The 19,289-nt window shown below is 41.4% G+C and overlaps 2 protein-coding genes across 4 annotated transcripts in view; one reads left to right on the top strand and one right to left on the bottom strand.

The window, feature by feature from the left end:
- AIDA (axin interactor, dorsalization associated) overlaps nt 1-11,492 on the top strand; it is a 51,402-nt gene extending 39,910 nt beyond the window's left edge. The window contains exons 7-10 of the mRNA XM_054021723.1: nt 3,917-4,039; nt 6,695-6,817; nt 7,367-7,484; nt 8,793-11,492. Of these exons, the coding sequence (XP_053877698.1) occupies nt 3,917-4,039; nt 6,695-6,817; nt 7,367-7,484; nt 8,793-8,889 (461 nt within the window). The 3' untranslated portion in view covers nt 8,890-11,492. The remainder of the gene's footprint in view (nt 1-3,916; nt 4,040-6,694; nt 6,818-7,366; nt 7,485-8,792) is intronic.
- A 1,614-nt stretch (nt 11,493-13,106) lies between these two features.
- The window catches only part of MIA3 (MIA SH3 domain ER export factor 3), a 37,535-nt gene continuing 31,352 nt past the window's right edge, over nt 13,107-19,289 (bottom strand). For 2 of the 3 annotated variants that reach the window (XM_054021720.1, XM_054021722.1), the window contains 11 exons: nt 18,367-18,468; nt 18,223-18,283; nt 18,015-18,050; nt 17,746-17,813; nt 17,355-17,452; nt 17,091-17,222; nt 15,838-15,897; nt 15,631-15,707; nt 15,412-15,483; nt 14,536-14,689; nt 13,107-14,021 (listed from right to left, as the gene is read on the bottom strand). In XM_054021720.1, coding sequence (XP_053877695.1) covers nt 13,690-14,021; nt 14,536-14,689; nt 15,412-15,483; nt 15,631-15,707; nt 15,838-15,897; nt 17,091-17,222; nt 17,355-17,452; nt 17,746-17,813; nt 18,015-18,050; nt 18,223-18,283; nt 18,367-18,468 — 1,192 coding nt within the window. In that variant the 3' untranslated portion in view covers nt 13,107-13,689. The remainder of the gene's footprint in view (nt 14,022-14,535; nt 14,690-15,411; nt 15,484-15,630; nt 15,708-15,837; nt 15,898-17,090; nt 17,223-17,354; nt 17,453-17,745; nt 17,814-18,014; nt 18,051-18,222; nt 18,284-18,366; nt 18,469-19,289) is intronic. The other variant, XM_054021721.1, reaches the window with a different exon arrangement.

The following is a 19,289-nucleotide window of genomic DNA, read 5'->3' as shown; positions in this document are numbered from 1 at the left end:
TACTGCTTTTGGTCCTCCTTGTGCATCATGAACAGCACTGTTACTAAGCTGCAAACAAATACACCTTTGCAACCCCACTGAAGGCAATGGAGCTGTGCAGGTGCCACTAATTAGGAACCTGTAGAATCTTTAGTACAAGTGATGTGCAAGAAGGGAGGAACCTAGCTTGACACTGAAGCCAAATTGGGTTTGCAAGGTTGACTGTTAGAAAAGACAAATGTTTATTGGTAAACCCAGCACACTAGATGTAAAATCAGAGTGAGATAATACACATTAGGCCCCACAGAGCCATTCGTACCGAATCACTTTTCAGCATAGGACCACACTTCAAGAGTAGGTAAGGGCACCCTATAAACTTAGTATTAACACATTTAGTTTGTTGCCCAACTTACAGCATGAATTGCACACCCTGCTTTCACTTAGTTTGAAGTTGCCTTCAAAAAGGAAGTCAGCCTTAATGCAAACAATCTAACAGCCTTGAATTGTCTTGCCACTTGGTACAATCTGGGTTTCTTTTGCCTTCTGTACAGGAATATTTGTGTGGCATGATGTTTGACGATTCGGTGACCTAATTACTTAACCTTGGATGTTGGACAATAAGGCTCAAACTAAAATAAACTATTCACAGAACCTTCTGATCTGAGGCTTATAAATCTAAGCAACAGACTGACCCAGTTGATTCAGTAGGTTACATTGTACTTTCCTCACTTATAGACTTTGCTTCTGTATGCTTTTAATTCACATTAGATTACTATATTGTCTAATTGTCCATGGTCTTGTCTTCTACATGCATGGCTTCATCATGTTAACACATGCTAAACCATTCTAACATCTGCTAACTCAGGAGTCATTGAAGGTATGATAACATTTTAATGTGTATAGTCATTGCTGTGGTATCTTTCATTGATATCTTAATTCCAAGTGTCAAAGTATAATTGTTTTCATAATGAAAGAATTGGGGGTTTCTCTGTGTATAAGTAACCGGTGAGCTGACTTGCAGCTACAGAGAAAAGAAGGATCATGTTTTAGTGTAGCACCTTATATGGCTCTCTAGAAACTTGCTTGTCTTGATTTCTCTTGCTCTGTCTTGCAGCATTGCTGGTTGCATGTATAGCTGGGTTTCTTTCAATGGGGTGCATGCCTAGCTGGCTTTGCATTGGTAACCGGAAATGGTTTGTGACAGAAGTTGGGCTACAGAGTGACCTAGCAAATACACTATTTCATTCTTGTATGTTACCCCAATCTGTTCTATGTCCTGCATGGAAATAAGTAGGGCTCCCTGTTGCTTAGGCTAAAGTGACTGAAGTTTATCTCCTGGGTAGCTTCACTCACTGTTAAAACTAACAGGCCTATTCTGATGTCTAGTCTTCTCCACTAGACCGCAGGTTCTAATTCTTTTCAAAGGTTGCTACGAACTGATTGGTGCCTGTGTGAGATGGATCCAGTAGTCTCAATCCAAATCCTGACTGCCATATATGGTGGCTTGTATGACGCGGACATACATAACTGCCACATTCTTAAGCGGTCTTAGAAGTGCTAGGGATTAAAATGGTAAGGAGACCTGGGCTGCCTTAGAGATCCAGGAGGGGGAGAGGACCATTTGATGGAAGCTTGAATCGCTACTCCTTATCTACCCAATGGGCAAATAAGGGACTTCACACAGTCAATCCGGCACCCTCCAGGAGCAGTAAATTAACGTGGGGAAAAAATAAAATTCTTAAAACAAACCCAAGGAAAAGGCCCAAGTCTGCCCCCTTCCTAAAGTGCTTTTTTTTTTTTTACTTATTAAATATCCCACTGATAACAAAAACCCTCTGTCCTCCCAAGCAATAGCTAGCGAAGACTTGAAATCACAGGTTTTATATTATGCCCCTGGCCGGATTCCCTGCTCTTTGGAGATGGCTTTGGCATGCCTCCTTCATTTTTGTATTTGATACAGGATAGGCAGGGCGCATCTACAAGCCCATAGGGAGCACAGGAAAGGGCTGGTTGAGGTACAAGCCCTCATTTTAAGCACATGTCTAATAAACATGGCAGGAAAACCCATGGCAAACCACAGTGCCAGAGAAATGGCCCCGTGTTGAAGCAGGATGTGTCAGCAATTTCCCCCAACATGAAAAGTGCCCGTTTGAATTGGATAGTCCACAATACCAATGAAATCTTGAGGTTTTTATTCATCTGTTCCCAACTCTACAGTTAGCAGTCTTTGTCCCATCAACATTAAATGCTGGGGGCCAAATCCTGTCTTTAGGTATCTGAGTGCAGCTATGACCCACTCTACTGTAAGATGTGGTCCCCTGTGGCGGCTGGTGCATAGAGGCCATGAGTCTATTACAGCTGTCAGCTAAGGCCATAGAGACTCATGCTTCTGTTACTGAAGGTTCTGGGTTCCAACCTTGTTAACAACCCCAATGAGGTGGTGGGAATAGTCATACAACCCCTATAGAAGTCCTGGTTGCTGGGGGTGCAGTTCTATGGGCAGAATATTTGGTCCTTTATTTTGAAGCCTCTCTCTCTGTCATAATATAGTAAAGAAAACTTAAACCTGTGGAGGGGATGACTGACTCCATTTGCCAAGGGAAATTATGTCTTTTCACTTCTGGAGTCATAAAACTTGCAATCAAAAACAAGGCTTTACATCAGACTTACTCATGAGTTTACTTTCTCTTACACCGTTTGTGAATCTAACACCACTAACACTAGATTCTGTCTTAAAACCTCCCAGCTTTCTCTAAAATCAGCCTGGAGGAAATATCCTATAGTTGATTTCAAGGGTATTTGACTTATTGGACAACGGGGGATGAATCACTCGATAATTGCCCTGTTCTGTTCCTTCCCCCTGAAGCACCTGGCATTGGTCATTGTCAGAAGACAGGATACTGGGCTCGATGAACCATTGGTCTGACCCATATTGCCATTCGTATGTTTCTTACATGCTACTGATATCTCAAACTACCAGCTGTGCTACAGTGTATCTCAATGTTCCAGGGATTCTCCTACATTAACATCAGTCTGTGTCTGAGCATAAGAACATCTTTGATTTTCTTAATGTTTAGTTGGAAATGATTTGGCATCCCTCACATTCTCTCAGTTCTGGCAAATACTTTTTTATTTTTTTATACTGCTGCCTTTTGATGTCTAATGCCAATAGATGCTAAACACTCTAGACCCGTGTTTCTCAACCTTTTTGATACCAGGAACCGGCTTGCTGCCTTCCTAAACTGTCAGGGAGATCTCAGGGACCAGCACTCGTCCACAGACTGGTCGTTGAGAAACACTGCTCTAGAAGAACCCTGCTGATCTGGTATTTCTCTTACCTCCCCAGGAGTGGGGTTCATACCAATGGAACATTCCCTTCTCTATTGCTCCCATCTCTTTTACTAGTTGTAAATGATCAGCATGAAGCTGGTGGATGGATGCCTGGACTCTCTGCAACCACAAGTTCTAATCCTAGCAGGGTGATCTCAGCCCTTAAGAGCTATAAAAATGGAATTGTATTGCAATTTACAATGCGTGCATATCCGAGACCTGAAAACCAAAGGTCCTGTCTGCTCTGCTTGATGTTAAAGATCCCACAGCACTTCCTGTAAATAGATGCTTACCCCTATGTCTCTCAATGTTGTTCAATATGTTATGCACTGACTTGCCACTCTTCACTCCAGAGCTGGTGACTGCATTTCTTTGCACCTATAAATGTGTAAACCACTTTGAGATTCGTTGGTGTTAGATGACTATATGTGTCGTGAGGCTGCAAATCCTGGGCCTTAGGACTAATCCCTATCCCTTCTCATTATCCACTATAGTTTGTGGTGAACAAAGGCTTCCATGAGCAATGACGATGGGGGAAGGACTGAAGTAGGGCCCTAGCTGTAAGAGTCCCAAAGGGTTAATGTTTTGGTTTGCTCTCTGTTGCCAGGTACTTTATTACCCAGGTTGCCGTCGGAACCCGGGATGACGTTACTCACTATCAAAATAGAGAAAATTGGTCTGAAAGATGCTGGGCAGTGCATTGATCCTTATATCACAGTTAGTGTAAAGGGTAAGTATTGCTCTTTCTGCTGTGTTCTGACTTCTGCTCTCTGTGAAGGGACGTGTGTGTTTTAGGGAAATAGAATTCCTCTTCCCCATACAGGGAAGCACTCTTGTTGGCACTCAGACCCCCCTCCCCCCCCGTACAATCATTTTGTGGCTTTACGAGGTGCTATCTTAGTCAAGGATGAGAAGATTCTGATTGTGCTTCTGAGCAGGGTCCTGCATCTCCTCCACTATCCCTCAGCCAAAACAAGTGGATCTGAACCTTCCTCCACTCTCTTGATTCCTGTGGCTATATTCAACATTCAGACCCCTGCTTCTCTGGATATGTCTACTGTACAATTAGACACCCGTGGCTGGCCCTTGCCAGCTGACTCAGCCTTGCGGGGCTGTTGAATTGCAATGTCGATGTTCAAACTCGGACTGGGGTCCAGGCTGTAGGACCCTGCAAAGGTTGGAGGGTCCCAGAGCTTGGGTTCCAGCCTGAGCTTGAATGACTACACCACAATTAAACAGCCCCTTAGCCTGAGCCCGAGTCAGCTAGCCTGGCCAGCCGTGGGTTTTTAAGTGCGGTGTTAGATGTACCCTGTGTCTCTGAGCTTGTCTACGTGAACATTTAGTTTGTGGCAAGCTGGGGTGTGAATCTCCCTCACGAGTCTGCTGCACTCACTGTGCATGTTTGTGTGGACCCTGCTGACTTGTGTTAACAGTTTAAGATCTAGTCTTGCCTCAGAGAGAGTACTAGACCAAAGTACATTAACAAACTGCTAGTGCATGTCAGCGGGGCGCACATGGACACTAGGTCCACTTCAGTCAAGTGCAGCACAGATTCACACCCCAGCTTGCAGCAAAATCATTGTTTGTATAGAGAAGCCCTCAGTCTGAAGCCTCTTCCCTCTGATGGAAAACTGGAGCCTGAATCCTGCTCTCTCGGGACCTACACATTCACCCTGCATTTCTCTCAGTGAGATACTGAAGATGCAAAAGGTTTATTTTTAATAATGTTACTGTGGTTCTTCAGCATTATTTTTAGACTCTTTAATTACACATCTTTCCTCACATCCCTCCCAAATATTCCTTGTCAGTCATTTGGGTTTTTTTGTTCTGTTCTTTTGCCCCCGAGCTGGCTTAGAGATCTAAATTTGTGGGACCAGGGGTTACAGTTCTTGTTGGAGTCCAACATCCGATCTGGGTCAAATCAAGCATGAAGGAATGCATTTCATTTTTGGCTATTAGTAAAGTACCAATTTTTAACACCATTCTAATATTGGGTACTGAAATTTCAGAGTTCAAAAGCAAATATCCTATAAACTGCTACACTGTTCTGTTGTTTGAAATGTGTTAAATTTTCCCTTTGCTAGTTATATATTGTAAAAACACAAATGCTAGTAGCTGCAGGCAGGAGGCAGGGTAGTGTGCGCAAGTGCTATGCAAGCTTTCCCCACACAACCCTGCCCCTCAGTCCTGCCCTACCGTACATGTGGTATTCTTGAGAAGCAGAAGTTACCAAGGAATGCTGTTATTAAATTGTCTGATAGTCTGACTCCGCTTTCCACTTACTATTAAACTCTTAACTCCCCAGTGGGAGACTGCACAACCTATTGGAAATGAGAAGGGGGTGTACTTTAATTTCCCCCTCCCCCCCCCCGAGTTTTTAAAGTGAGTCTACTCAGAAAAGTGACTATTTAATTTTTTTTTAAAAGGCATTGTGAGACCGTGTTCATTGTCTCAGTGACTCCATACCAAACCTGTGTGGGATTTTTTTTCTTCTTTTAAACTTACTATCCTTAAAATCTGTCTGGATACTGAACGTTGGTGGCCTAACTCTTCAACCATAATAGTTCTGCCACTATTTGTTAATGTATTTCAGCAGCCCCCAGATGCCTTCATCGGGGCCCAGGTGCTAGGCACTGCTAGACACATGCCCACACAATAAAAAAGACCGCCTCTGCCCCAAAGAGCTCATGATCTTACCATATGCTGAGGCACAACAGATGGATGAAACAAACTGGTGAGGGGAGGACGACGGAAGTGGGAGAGGACAAAATAACAGTCAAACAACCATAAGTAGAATAAGCAGCAATCTTGCTTGTTCTGGCTTATGCTGGAGCAAAACAGTTGTTAATCTGTGCTCGCATAACTGAATCTAGTTCTCTCCCCCATACCTGTGCTGGCTCTAGAGTACCAATAGGAGTGAAAAGTAGTGAGCACTGTTTCTAGCCAGGAAAGCAAGCATATCTGCATCTGGACATTCAGAGGTAATGGGTTACGACTGTATTTTTCCATAGACTTTTCTCAGAATAGACCTTTAAGCTCTATGTGAAAACTTTCCTCAAAAGGGACTTTGATACTTCACTGGCAAGCATAAAAATCACCCTTTTTGAAAATAAAATTGACTAGTTCTGGCCTGTCGCTAATAGGAAGGTGACAGAGCAGTGACTCTGACGTTTCAGGGGGTTCTCTTTGGAGCAGAAGAAAGAGGATGCAGTGCTGGTTTTGGAATTTGAACCCAATGAACTGATGATAGGATGTAATAAATCTGGATTATGGATAAGATTTGTTAATACTAGGATGGAAAGTGCATGTATGCTAATGATAAAATGACAAGTTTTTTTTAAAAGATGTTTGACCTTAAAAGGGGCTAATTTTTTATTTCCTCCAGATGTGAATGGGGTAGACCTGACCCCTGTGCAGGATACTCCAGTGGCTTCAAGGAAAGAGGACACCTATGTTCATTTTAATGTGGACATTGAGATTCAGAAACATGTTGAAAAACTAACAAAAGGTGGGTAATTTTAGCCTTCTGAAATGGGGTCCATGAATCTTCAGGGCAGTAGTCTTGACACTGCTCCTACTCTGAGGAGGAGCCAGGCAGCTTGGGCCTGGCTGCTCCTCAGAGTAGGAGCAGTGTCAAAACTACTGCCATGAAGATTCTTGGGGCTCCAGACCCCAGGGTTGTCTGCGTGGCAAGCCTGGGTGTGAATCTACAGTGCAGTAGCAACTTTGTGGACACTGCAACAAGTCCTAGAGTAGTGGCTTGGCATAGTTTGCTTTCAAGTGGTATACTCTGTTACACTTGTTTGAACCAGTCACGCTGTCCTGCTGTGGTTCTGTCATTCATGAGTAATAGAGTGGGGCTACAAGCTCAGGGGAGTAATTCTAACATTTCAAGAAACATGATTTTTCTTATTGATTCAGGAGATTTAGAGAAATAATAGAAGCCATTGTCTCTGATATATGTAGAACAGGTTACGATGACAGTCATATTTCCATGTCAAGGAATCTGTTTTAGGCAACATTTGACTAGTTTTTCTCTAACTTTCCCCCCCTTTAGGTGCAGCTATTTTCTTTGAATTCAAACACTATAAGCCCAAGAAGAGATTTACCAGCACCAAGTGCTTTGCTTTCATGGAGATGGATGAAATTAAACCTGGGACAATTGTTATAGAACTGTAAGTGACCTAGCATATAATCTTATATATAGATGATATATAAATATACACGGTAGATTCCAGTGACATGATACAAAGGAACTAATCTAGAGCTTGGTATTGTCTGCTGATGCTTTGTGTTAGATATAGGAAACTGTTTACTGTCAAACTTACTACTTTGTCTCCTCCTGGTTTTCTTGCTACTTTATTCCTATGATCCTGAAAATACAATTATAAACCCCAGCATTTGGTTTGGAAGGAACTTTGAACAGACCAGCATAAAGGTGTCAGGTTATATAGGAGTTCTGCATTTTGATCCTTAACTAAAGTAATCAGATCTGCTACTAAAAAACAAACAAACATCTTCCTGACTACCAAGCAGGCCTTCTTTTAGAATGAAACCCCTGTGGCTTGCGACACACTCAAGGGACACGATCAGGTCAAAAATAGCTTTCAAAAACAAATTACGTACTACAGTAAGTTGGAATATTAAAACTGAAAATGTTAAACTCCTTCAGAGTTATAGGCTCACTACTTGTACTGTCTTCTGATTGGAAAAAGACAAACCAGCCAGTTTACTTTCATTCTTTAATCGGTATGGATTTCTGACTCTCTTGGTGTCACTATTGTAGTGCTGTAATATGAGTTGGAAACATTGAGGGGCATGACAATTTGTCTCATCTCCTTAACTTTATTTTCTTTCTTATTGCTATTTATCAGCCGGAAGAGAAGGGCTGGGAGTTGTGAGCTGTCAGTTGCAAAATGGCCATTTTAGGGCTGCAGCTATTTGACTCTCCCAAATTTAAAGGGCCAGTCCCAGAAAGGCATGCAGGTAGTCCCAGCTACTTTGTCACATGGGGACGTGTTTTAATCCAAAGTAACTTTGGTGGGAAACATCTAATGAAAAAGGCTCCTGATAATCGTAACAATTTTGTAAGATCTGGTGGCTTTTTTTTTTTTTTTTTTTTTAAACAAATCTAAATGTTGTCAGAATTACACCTGCAGTAACAGGTTGCAAGTGTGTGTGAGGCAAAGCAAGATAACCCGAATGTCTTGCAACCGAATTCTCTTCTACTCAGGCTGGTATGCGTTTGAAAGTTTAATTTGCCATGCCTTGAAAATAATATTCCAAAGAAAAGAAAATGACAGTTTTTCCTGTGTAACCTACTTTTCATTATTGTTCCCTTGTACAAATCCTAAATTCATACCTGAAGCACTTTCACACATGGAGTCTGGGTACTGTTGGAACAAGCATTTGAGCCTGGGTTTATTCAGATGCATTTAGTCTTCCTTAGCATTCGCCTTCAATTTTATTTCTTGTGGTTACAGATACAAAAAACCCACTGACTTTAAAAGGAAGAAACTGCAATTGTTGACCAAGAAACCACTTTATCTTCACCTCCATCAAATATTGCACAAGGAATGACCCTTTTGTGAGACTTCTGTGAACTAAACCACTTGTCACAAATCATGGTAGCTGCGTGTGTAGCATCCCCATCCTTCAACAGGCAGGAAAATGGCTGTACTTATGCCAGTAGGTCAGATGAGACCATCACACACTGCACAGCAATATCACAGGGTCAGAGGTGAAGCCTACCATTCAGGTGCAAGTTTCTTCCAGTACCTTTTGGATACCAGTTTTATCACAAGCGGGCTGAAGTATTTTGTGACAATTTCTCTTCATAATTGAGCTGTTTCTAAAATTTCAATTTTGTAACTTACCTCTTGTTTTTACCCTTGCTTCAAAAACCTTGCTAGAGGGTGGGAAGTGCCCCATTCACCAAGCCTGATGCAGCAAAATGTCGTGGCAGGTTTGCTAGCTTGTTTACTCTTGCTATGTTTGCTATTGCAGTCCCTCACATTTTAGAATCCTTCACTCTGTCTTGTTGGGAGGGTGGGGGAAGGTGATAGAAAAGGGATTTTACAGAAAGGAAGTGTCTGCGAGTGGTTTAAGAAGCAGTAGGAGGATGCTGGTTAGAGAGAGAGATTCAATCCAAAGTTGAAATGCTGCTCTAGAACATCTTGTCAGCCTGCTCTTTTGTCTTATCTGGCTAAGTGGCAGAGGAAAGGAGGGAGGAGCGTTGAGGGTAAAAGGGAAGGTGCTGATGAGACAACCAAATTGTCAATTGTTTATCTCAATCCCATTCGGATAGTTCCCAGACTTGCAGCATCTAGTGTGTCATGTGATTTCAGGTAGAACTTGTCTATTATTACAAGTGTTGGAATCCCTTAAAAATCATGAATACTTAAGGGAACAACTTTCTTACATTCTTTTTTCTATACTTTGTATTTCCTACCCATTTTCCCAGACAGTGGTGTACAAAGGGGCATGTGTGGGACAGCTTTGGGGGCCCATCCTACTACCTTTGCTGTCAGTGGGAGTTTTACCATTGATTTCACAGGTGGTAGGATCGGGCCCTTACTACTCAATGTTTTTGGTGGGGGCTTATGCTAACAGCTTGGAAGTGCTCAGCTATCTCAGGCTGTGGACTGAAGACAGACACGCCTTCCCATGAAAAACTGTTTTCATAAAATCTGATTGTGGATCTTTGCATACCTCTATTTGTATGCAAGTCTGGAAACTTAGTCTAAAATAACCTGGTTTTTATGTAGGTAGATAGGATTATCATTTATTTTCTATATTATTGAGATGCATAGTGTGTAATAAGCTGCAGGGCATTGGCTTATTACAACATGAATATTTGCATCCACCTTTTAACTTAATAAAGGGACCGAAGTAGAACCCATTCGAACTTTTCATATATTCAATGAGTGGAATATTTAATACAGTTCTTCAAGGTCTGATGTGCTTCATGTGTATCTTAAATAGTGCCTACATACACACTGCTATGCTAACAAGGACCAGCTCCAGGAGAATGCAGTGTCAAGTGTTAGCTTTTCTAATAGCTTGGATGTAAATGTACCATTAACGCCTTTCTTTCTGCACCATGTAATACTAACTCACTCCAGAACACTGTTTAAAAAAATGAGGGAAAAGGATTTTTTCACTTTTCACAGCAGTCTGTTTATGGAGTGTATCAGGGGTGTTCCTTTCTGCCCCCAGTACAGTGATTTGAAGGGAACTGTAATGGGGATAAAATGAGGCCTTTTGGAAGTTGAATTTATTCTCCCCTTCTTTCCTCTCCTCGGGCTTAATTGTGGATGAGCTCACTTCAGTGAGCAATTATTTGGCTAATGGCTGAAGAACTGTATTTTCCTGTTAACAGTTCTAAAAGGGACCCAATTACATTATAACCTTTTACAACGTCATGCCTGAAACAAACACTAAATATCTTGATTAGTTTTGTTAAAATAAATGTAAATAGAATCGGCCATAGTGTTCCTCCATTGTGTCTGCTGGTGTTGTACAAAGGAAGGAAACATTCATTAAATAAACTGACAATATCTTATAGGTGCAAAACCACAATTTTTCACCACTGCAAAAGGTGTAGTGTACGACCTTGATCATCCAAAGCACTTGCTTAAAGTTAGTCGGTGGGTCTCTCTGCATGCACCAGTGCTTTGCTGAATAAGGTTCTAGGCCTCGTGTAGCCTTTTTAAAGTTCATTCTAAGAGGCTTCCATGTTTTCCCAATGTGTACATTTGTCCTACTAAATAAATAAATAAATAAATATTTTGTGGCTATGTACTTGTCTACACATGAAGTACTCAAATACATCTCCATATAAACTGTCCTGTTTGGTGATCATCAGTCAGTAATGGGGAAAAGTTAAAACCTACTCGTACCCTCTGTATGTTATACTGACTCCTAGGGATAATCCTTTCAAAGTTAAGAACTATTTAAGATGTTAATTTAGGGGAGTTAAATGAAATGGAATAAACTTGCTTGGGGGGAATATAATAGGTTAAACTTTAACTTGAGGGATTTGATTTTCAAAGATGGGTGTCCTTAAAATGCATATGTAATAGATGTATACAATTAACCAGTTACATGTCTACTGGTGAATGTTTATGAGCCAATGTGTACACTAGTGCCTACAAATTAAACATGTTTTCATGTGAAACAGATCCAGTTGTTTTAAACTATCACCCTTGAAGTCCCTATTAACTGCAATTGTATGGAATGTCAAGTGCAGTATAGTTTGAAACCTTCTTTGTTTCAGTATACAAGTAGAGCTTTGTATTTAACTAATTGTAGATGAATGTTTGTAGAATGTTTTTTGAAGTCCATTCTCTCTACATTTTTTTCATCATGATGTAGCGATCCCTGAAAGACTTTCCCAAGAGTGAAACATAGGGTGCTGCTTGTATAGCTATGCACAGTGGTGATCTACAATTCTGCTATATCAGTCAGAAATTGAGTTTAGCTAAAAGGTCATTTCTTAGAGTATTTGAATAACCTACCTACAGTTACAAGTCAAATAAATGGCTGCTTGTATGTGGAAGTAAAGATGTAGTTTCTGAAATTAGCCCTGCACTAGATTTTTTTTTTTTTTTTTTTTTTGCTATCCCTCTCCCCAAAAGAGAAACTATTCAAAGCTTTATATGGCAGAGGGTTCAGCTTTGCTCCCCAGAATGGATCTAGCTTCCCAGAACAGTAGAACCTCAGAATTATGAACACTTCAGGAATGGAGATTGTTTGTAACTTTTTAAACAAAAGTTCACAACTGAATATTGACTTAAGCTTGGAAACTTTACTATACAGAAGAAAAATGCTGCTTTATTTTTTCGTAGTTTAAGACAATACAGTACTTTTGTCTCTAGTGCTGCCTGATTGTTTACTTCTGGTTCCAAATGAGGTGTGGGGTTGGTCAGTTTAACTCTGAGGTTCTACTATTCATACCTCTATTTTAAGAGTATGAGGATTTCACTTGAGCTATTTCCTATCTTCCCTTGTAGCTGTTTAATCAGCTCACCCAATGCCCATTAGAGGCTACTAATACTTGCAGACTAGCACCACTTCAGCCTACAGGAAACTTACTTTTTCCCTCCCAAACCATTTGCCAGGGGGAAATTCTGTAAGCTTAAAATATACCTTCCCTGAAGGTTGATTTTGTAGAGTATAGTTCCATGTGTTTAAACAATTTGCTAAACTCCATGATTACACAGGATAGACATAGGTGCTCTGTAAAGGGCACTTTACTTATTCATAATCTGAATTCAGACCACTAATTGAAGTTCTAGCCTTTATTGTATTTTTGAAACTCCCAAGTAGACCTGTGATGCAACACTGAAGAGGTCAAACTATACAAACTTTGAGATACACAGTTGTGCTTTTGGGAGGTTTTTTTTTTTTTTTTTTTTTAAACTGCATTGGACCCAAACTTCTCTGTACTGCAGTTAAGCAAATGGGTCATAGGCTAGCCTGGCTTTCACTGCAATATCTACATCAGTTCAAGGCTGCCTACATGGGCAGAAGTGATGTAAGATCTGATTACAGTTCCATAAATCCCGTGATTTACATCTCTTAAGCAGGGGTTTGCTAGAGCCTTATCTTCAAAAGGTTGTACAACTGCTTGTATGAGTAGCTCAAGTTTTACACAAGGAGTGTAGAACATTTAAGGTTACTGTTAATATAAGCCACTTGTGAGAAGTTAACTCCAATCACAATGACTAAGTGTCTTTCTAAAGAACTGGCTCAAGTTGCTTCCATGACAGATTCACTTGCATGCTCAAACGAGATCTAGCAAATTGATTTTGCTCTTTATTAGTAGAATTTTCCTTCGAGTACAGGGTAGCTTGTATTCGATCTTTGAGACATCTTAAAAAGGTAAATAATTTTACAGTCTTATTGTAGACCCTTGGTCTACAATAACTGCGGGTTAACGTAAGGGAGAAGACAAGTTGGGTAACATTTTACTTACAAAAATATTTCCACAGGAAATGTTTTGATTACATTTTTCATGAAATTTTAAGTCATTCAACAACTGGTTACATAGGCTACATTAATTAAAACCAACCACACAGGTACTTTTGTATTGCACATTTAAAGAGCTGCAGGTAGCCCACAGCTGTAAGAAGCACGCTTCAAGTCCATCATAGCATATGATTTTTGCATCCCCAGTGGGTGAGTGTTCTTTAAGGTGATCTCAAATGCACATGGCTAGGGAAATTTGAGGGAAAAGTAATTCTGCAAAAACTAATATACTGAAACCAAACTTAAGAATAAAATTAAAAGATGGTTGTCTTTTGAAGCCATTTAAAGTCCTAACTGCATGAAATGTGCTAGAGTCCATTCCACAGCGTTGCCATCCAACAGCTGAAGTTATGGTTTTTGTTCAGGAGGATGTGTGTAGTCCCTGGGGCCTGCTGGTGATGGTGGACAAGGAGGGGCTGGTGGGTAGTCTTTAGATCCTGGTGGAGGCAAGTCTCTACTTGGAGGAGGGGGATAGTCCCTTAAACCTTGTGGGGGTAGCCGTGGGCCAGGAGGATAATCTCGTGGGCCAAGAGGGCCTCCAGGTCGAAAAGGAGGAGGGAAACGTACATATCCTCTTGGATCAGGAGGCGGTAATGGGCCAGGAGGCACGTCTCTCATTCCTAATGGTGGGCCAGGTAAATAGTCTCTTGCAGCTGGAGGTGGTGGTGGAGGACCACGAACTGAAAGGAAAGGGGAAAGACTGAGTGATGATGGAAGTGCCACCTACATTGAAGTAGTGACTACACCCATTTAAGGAAAATGATACAGAAGTTTCCCAATGTCAGCCTGTTCACATCCTGGCCCAAAGCATTTCAGCTAAAGAAAGATATGCACCTCAGTCAGAAAGAGGTGCCCATAGAAACGGCAACCACACACTGAAACGTTCAAGACCACAAATGCCTGCCGGGGAGATTTTTGGCAACTAGGTTTTTTTTTTTACACTATTACTACTGTACAATAAACAAAGGAGCCATATTCAATGATGCTCAGCAAAGTGATACCCTGTGAGTTCCTGTATGTCTACATAATTCAAGTGTAGACATTGAGGGCTGGGCTCTTGGACCCTCCCCCGTTACATTTAATTGCAGTGTAGACATGCCCACTAGGTGTTTAAAGGAGAGACTCTCACTGCTTCAAACGGATATGGAGGAGCTACTGGAAGTAAAGTTAAACTCAAGTATAAGGTAATCATACCTAAGGGTAGAGGAAGGGGCCGAGACCCATAGTGCCCACGCAGTGGAGGTGGCAGTGCTCCAAATCGAATTGGAGGTGGCGGAGGTCCGGTCACTGGAGAGGTCATTATGGGTGTCCCAGGAAAAGATGGGGGACCTTTAGGACCTAGGTTCACCTGTTCAAGATGTTGGTTTGAAACTTTAGTGAAGAATATGATTTGTGACAATAGGCAAATATACTGATGCTAAAACACCAGAACTAACCCGAGTGCCAAGAGGTAAGAAAACACAAGTAAGGGCAAAACAGCCAAAGAGCAGCAAGTTGTCAAACCTCCCCCAAACCTTTGCAGAGCATGGAGTGTGCTGCCTTTTGAAGAATCCAGTTTAGGCCACTCAAATGCATACAAATTAAACAAACTTCTGGGATGACCGCTCTATGGTACAGCACAGTCATGACTAACCTCAGCTCCCAGATGCTTACCCCTTTAAAATGCCAGTAGGCCCATACCACATTGCCGGATGTTAAATGCTAAAAAACAACTCCTTTCTTCCTGTAGTACGGGTTGAGAGATAATCTAAATCCTTCTGTACCACACATATTTAGATGCAACAAATATCACATTTCATTGGATTACTCTTACAGTTCTCCTCAAAGATAAATGTTTGCATGCAGTCTTTGACAAAAACAATAGGGTTTTCCATCATATTGCAATAAAAATCAGACATAGTTACGTTAACTGAGCCATCAACAGGAGTAAAGAAACCTTTAAAAACAGAGCACCCATGGTTAGTTTTGCAGAGCATTTAGCTATTCAGCAATTTGAAACACCATGCCCTTGATTCCTCACCATCAAAGCAAGGAGTGCACCAGCACCATATCCAGCTGCCAAATACTCACTGCTGCTGCTTCAGAAGATGAAGGCGGAACAGTAGATACACACAGGGCTTCAGAGTCTTTGGGAGGGTTTTGCTTTTGTTTTTGGCAGTAAATGACGGGCAAGGGATACAGACAAGATAGAACATGATACACAATTAAGAAGAGAAGCAGCAGGTACAGTGGGTCACAAGAAATGCTGCCTAAAGTGTTCTTGTGGCAGAAGAAAAGTTTTCTGCTTACCACTCCGTCCATGGATGTGGAAGGTGAGGAGGTTCTTGGCCCACTATTGACCAGGGCTGCTACAGCAGGGCCAAGATCTGTAAGAAAAGTAGAAGTTTCATATGACTTTACTCAGCTTTGGAAGAGGAACCTGGGCCTTCAATTACACGTTTCCAGTCAATAAACAGCTTATTGAAGGGGTTGGAGGCTACAGCTCACGTAACTCACCTGGGACAGATGATCTTCCAGACAGCTCAGGTGGCCTCCTTGGAGCTGAAGGGCCATCCACTACCGTACATTAAAAGAAATATAAAACACAGAGCTCAGACACAGACTTGTTAATTCAGCTAGCTACTTCTATAATAAATCCATATCTTCTGTACACTAGCCCCTACACATCACTAATTGCATACAGGTTCAGTGGCACCAGTAGGGGTAGAGAGAGAAAAAACTAAACTTTGGGAGCAGTTTCCTTTTGAACCCTTTGATAGAGACAGAATTTCCCAGCACTATCCCCCTGTGAGCCAGCAGTGAAAGTGCAGGAAATCCTTCCTTAGGCAAGGGGTTGTCACTTCAGCACCTCCAGCAATAAAACAGCATAGATTTTGAAGCATTTTCACAAGGTGTAGCATTTTGGATTATTTGAGTAAGAAATGGATTTTTTTTTTTTTTTAAACAAGTGAACCCTTACAGTGAAGGTAAGCTCATTACTTAATCTAATGTGGACAGAAGCAGTCTCTCCAATCACTCTTTTGCATGTGAAAAACTCAGAGGTGTAAATGCATCTATGTACACGTATAACTGATGGAATCTCTAGCTGAAACTAAGCTCATTAAAAACAAAAAAGTCAAATGCTCTACCAGGCCCCCCCTTGATCTCAGTAGTACTGAGACTTTCAGACTAGAGTTTCTTTTCAACAAAATTTGTATTTGGACTAACCCATACGTTAAACAATAAGCTTCAAAGCTAAAATGAAAATTAACATGCACCCGTAAACTTGTGCTGCATGAGTTTCTGACCCTTTCTGGTTTGCCAGGGACATCCCAGAATGCACTGTTCTGCAACACCACAGATACGATTAACCCTATCCAGAGAATTTCACAAGACGAAAAAAATAATTTCAAGAACGAGAGTCATACAATGCCTTTTTGTGCTGACTACCCCTCTCAACGTGGTTAAAGTGAGGGCAGTCACTGTATATGCCAGCTTTACTCAAGTTCTCTCTTGCAGTTCACTGGTAATACTGTCTAGGAACAATAAGCGCTAGTAAAAGGCAATATTTAGCATTTGAGTATTTCTCCAAGAGCTCCACCAACGATAATACATTCTCAACACCTCTCTCAAATAAGGATAGACAGGCACAGAAGTCAATTGACTTGTGCAAGGGCACAAGTGGGAACTGAGATTAGACCTCTGAATTCTTGTGTTCATTGCTTCCTCCCATAAATGTCTATGGCTGCAGGAGAAGTTTCACTCCTTACCAAATTCACTTCTTGAACCTTCCCTTCGTGTGGCAGAGAGGGGCTGACCAGGAGCTTCCATCATCAATGGCGGGGAAGGACCTCCTCCACTCACAGGTGATGGCCCAAAAGAGCCATCACGGCTCAGTGGACCTGTGTAAAGGGTGCAACAGTACTTCATTAATCCAGCAGTTATTTTACTCTAAATATTTAGAGCAAATACACCCAGGACTTCACAATCTTTAGAAGAAGGTTGCAGGCGAAGGAGGGAAGAGCAGTATTTACCTCTCCGTGCTGGGACTTGACGGTCAGGTCTGCCTGCAGTCGGTTTTACAATTAATGGTCTTTGAAGCATTGCAATTTTTTGGTTCACTTCTATTAATCTAAAAAATAAGCACAAGTTAAAAAATAATTATTTTGAGTATGCTTTGTCTGTTATTCAGGCCACCTGCATTGTAAAAGCTTACTAATGTCTTTCAGCATGAAGATATATTTAGTAGTCAAGTGAATTTTAAAAAGGTGCATCACTGACTCAAATTAATGGTATGGCTGACCTGCTTGTTTAATCTAGAAAGTGTAAGCTACTTGGGACAGGACTGCGACTTCCTTTCATTTGTGCCCAAATAGTGCTGAGCACATTTGACTGAGCTCCACGAATAGCTTGTCACATGCTTACTTTTGCCTCAGGTTGGCAGCTTCTCTCTTTTCTTCAGCCAAAGCTCTCTCTGCAGAGCGGGCAATGAGCTGTTCAGGAAAAGAGAAAAAACGGTAATGTGGAAACTGAATGCATTTGGGACCAAAAAATAAGCCACCAAAGTTTCAATCTGTTTTGCCAACTGCATGAACTGCTCCACTCAGGAAGCTAAATGCAAATTAAATAAATCTAACATTGCAGACTATTTAGGAACTGTAGTACAAGGGTCAGAAAAAGGAACACGCTCTTACCCAATTGTCATGGGCCTTCTTCTCATGACCAGCAATCTTAGATTTAAGAAAAAGGAAAAAAATGGTTTTAGCTTGGTTTATCCAATATTTACTCTATCCCACACTCATCACCATATATCAGAATATATAATAATAATTAATAATAAAAAGATGTAATAATACAATATAAAAAAGCCAACTATAACCAATGAGCAGGAATATCTTTTACCTGGTTTTTATAAGACCTCTCGGTTTTTTTCAGCTCTTCCTCCATTTCCAGAATTCTTTGCCTATAAAATATGAAAGATTAAAAAGAAAAATTCCCCCAATATCCAAAGTTAGAACACTGTGAAGCTCCAGTAACTGAAATTACTTGTAAACTTTCACTTCCTCAACAGCCAACACTGCTTTTTCATCTGCAGCAGACAATTTCTGCTCCTTCTCTTGACGCTCGTACTCCTCCTGGGTCAGCTTCCTGGACAGAAGAGAGAGAAAGTTACTTCACTACGCTACACATCTAAGATCTTACAGCTGAAAACTAGAAACCCAGCTGGCTGTATCTCATGCCTTCTACCTACAAGAAGAAAGGAGACACTAGAGAAGTGGTGGGCAACCTGCAGCCCACCAGGGTAATCTGCTGGTGGGCTGCAAGATAGTTTGTTTACATTTGCACAGCTTCCTGCAGCTCCCATTGGCCGGGAACGGCAAACCAAGGCCACTGGGAGCTGCGGGCGGCTGTGCAAATGTAAACAAAGTGCCTGGCGGCCTGCCAGTGGATTAACCTGACAGTTGCCCACCACTGCACTAGAGAAACGTGTACAAAAGAGGAGAAAAATGTTCAGGACCCAGAATATTCACAGCCTTCTGAGCCAGACAAGCAAACCAAATCTATATCCTGAGAACCCAAAATCTCAGGTGTAGAGCTGACCAGGAGAGAGAGAGCCTCAGAGGTCTGTTACTAGTAGGTAGCTCAGCTCTACAACTCCCAATTTCTCTGTTTGTGGGAGAGTTTTCCTTATCTAGAGCTGTGCAGATGACAGATGTTAATTTAACTCTATAGAAAGACACTGATAAGGAGATGGACAGATTCTACACTTGACATCCAAATGGCTCAAGAAGGTGTGTAAGTACAAGTAAATGGGGATTTGGGGGGGTCTGGGAACAGAGCAGAGAGAAAACATCCTCTCTCTGCAACAGTTATTGAAGGGAACTGAAGCCTCTGGTAAAAAGTCTCCCTGCCAATTACTATTATTATGTGACCGATTACCAGCGCCTCTTGTTCACCTTGTGTTTAGT

Source organism: Malaclemys terrapin, chromosome 3 (genome assembly GCF_027887155.1).
Source record: "Malaclemys terrapin pileata isolate rMalTer1 chromosome 3, rMalTer1.hap1, whole genome shotgun sequence".
Lineage (NCBI taxonomy): Eukaryota > Metazoa > Chordata > Testudines > Emydidae > Malaclemys > Malaclemys terrapin.
Note: the sequence above shows the minus strand (reverse complement) of the source record. Positions and strands in the feature narration are given on the sequence as shown.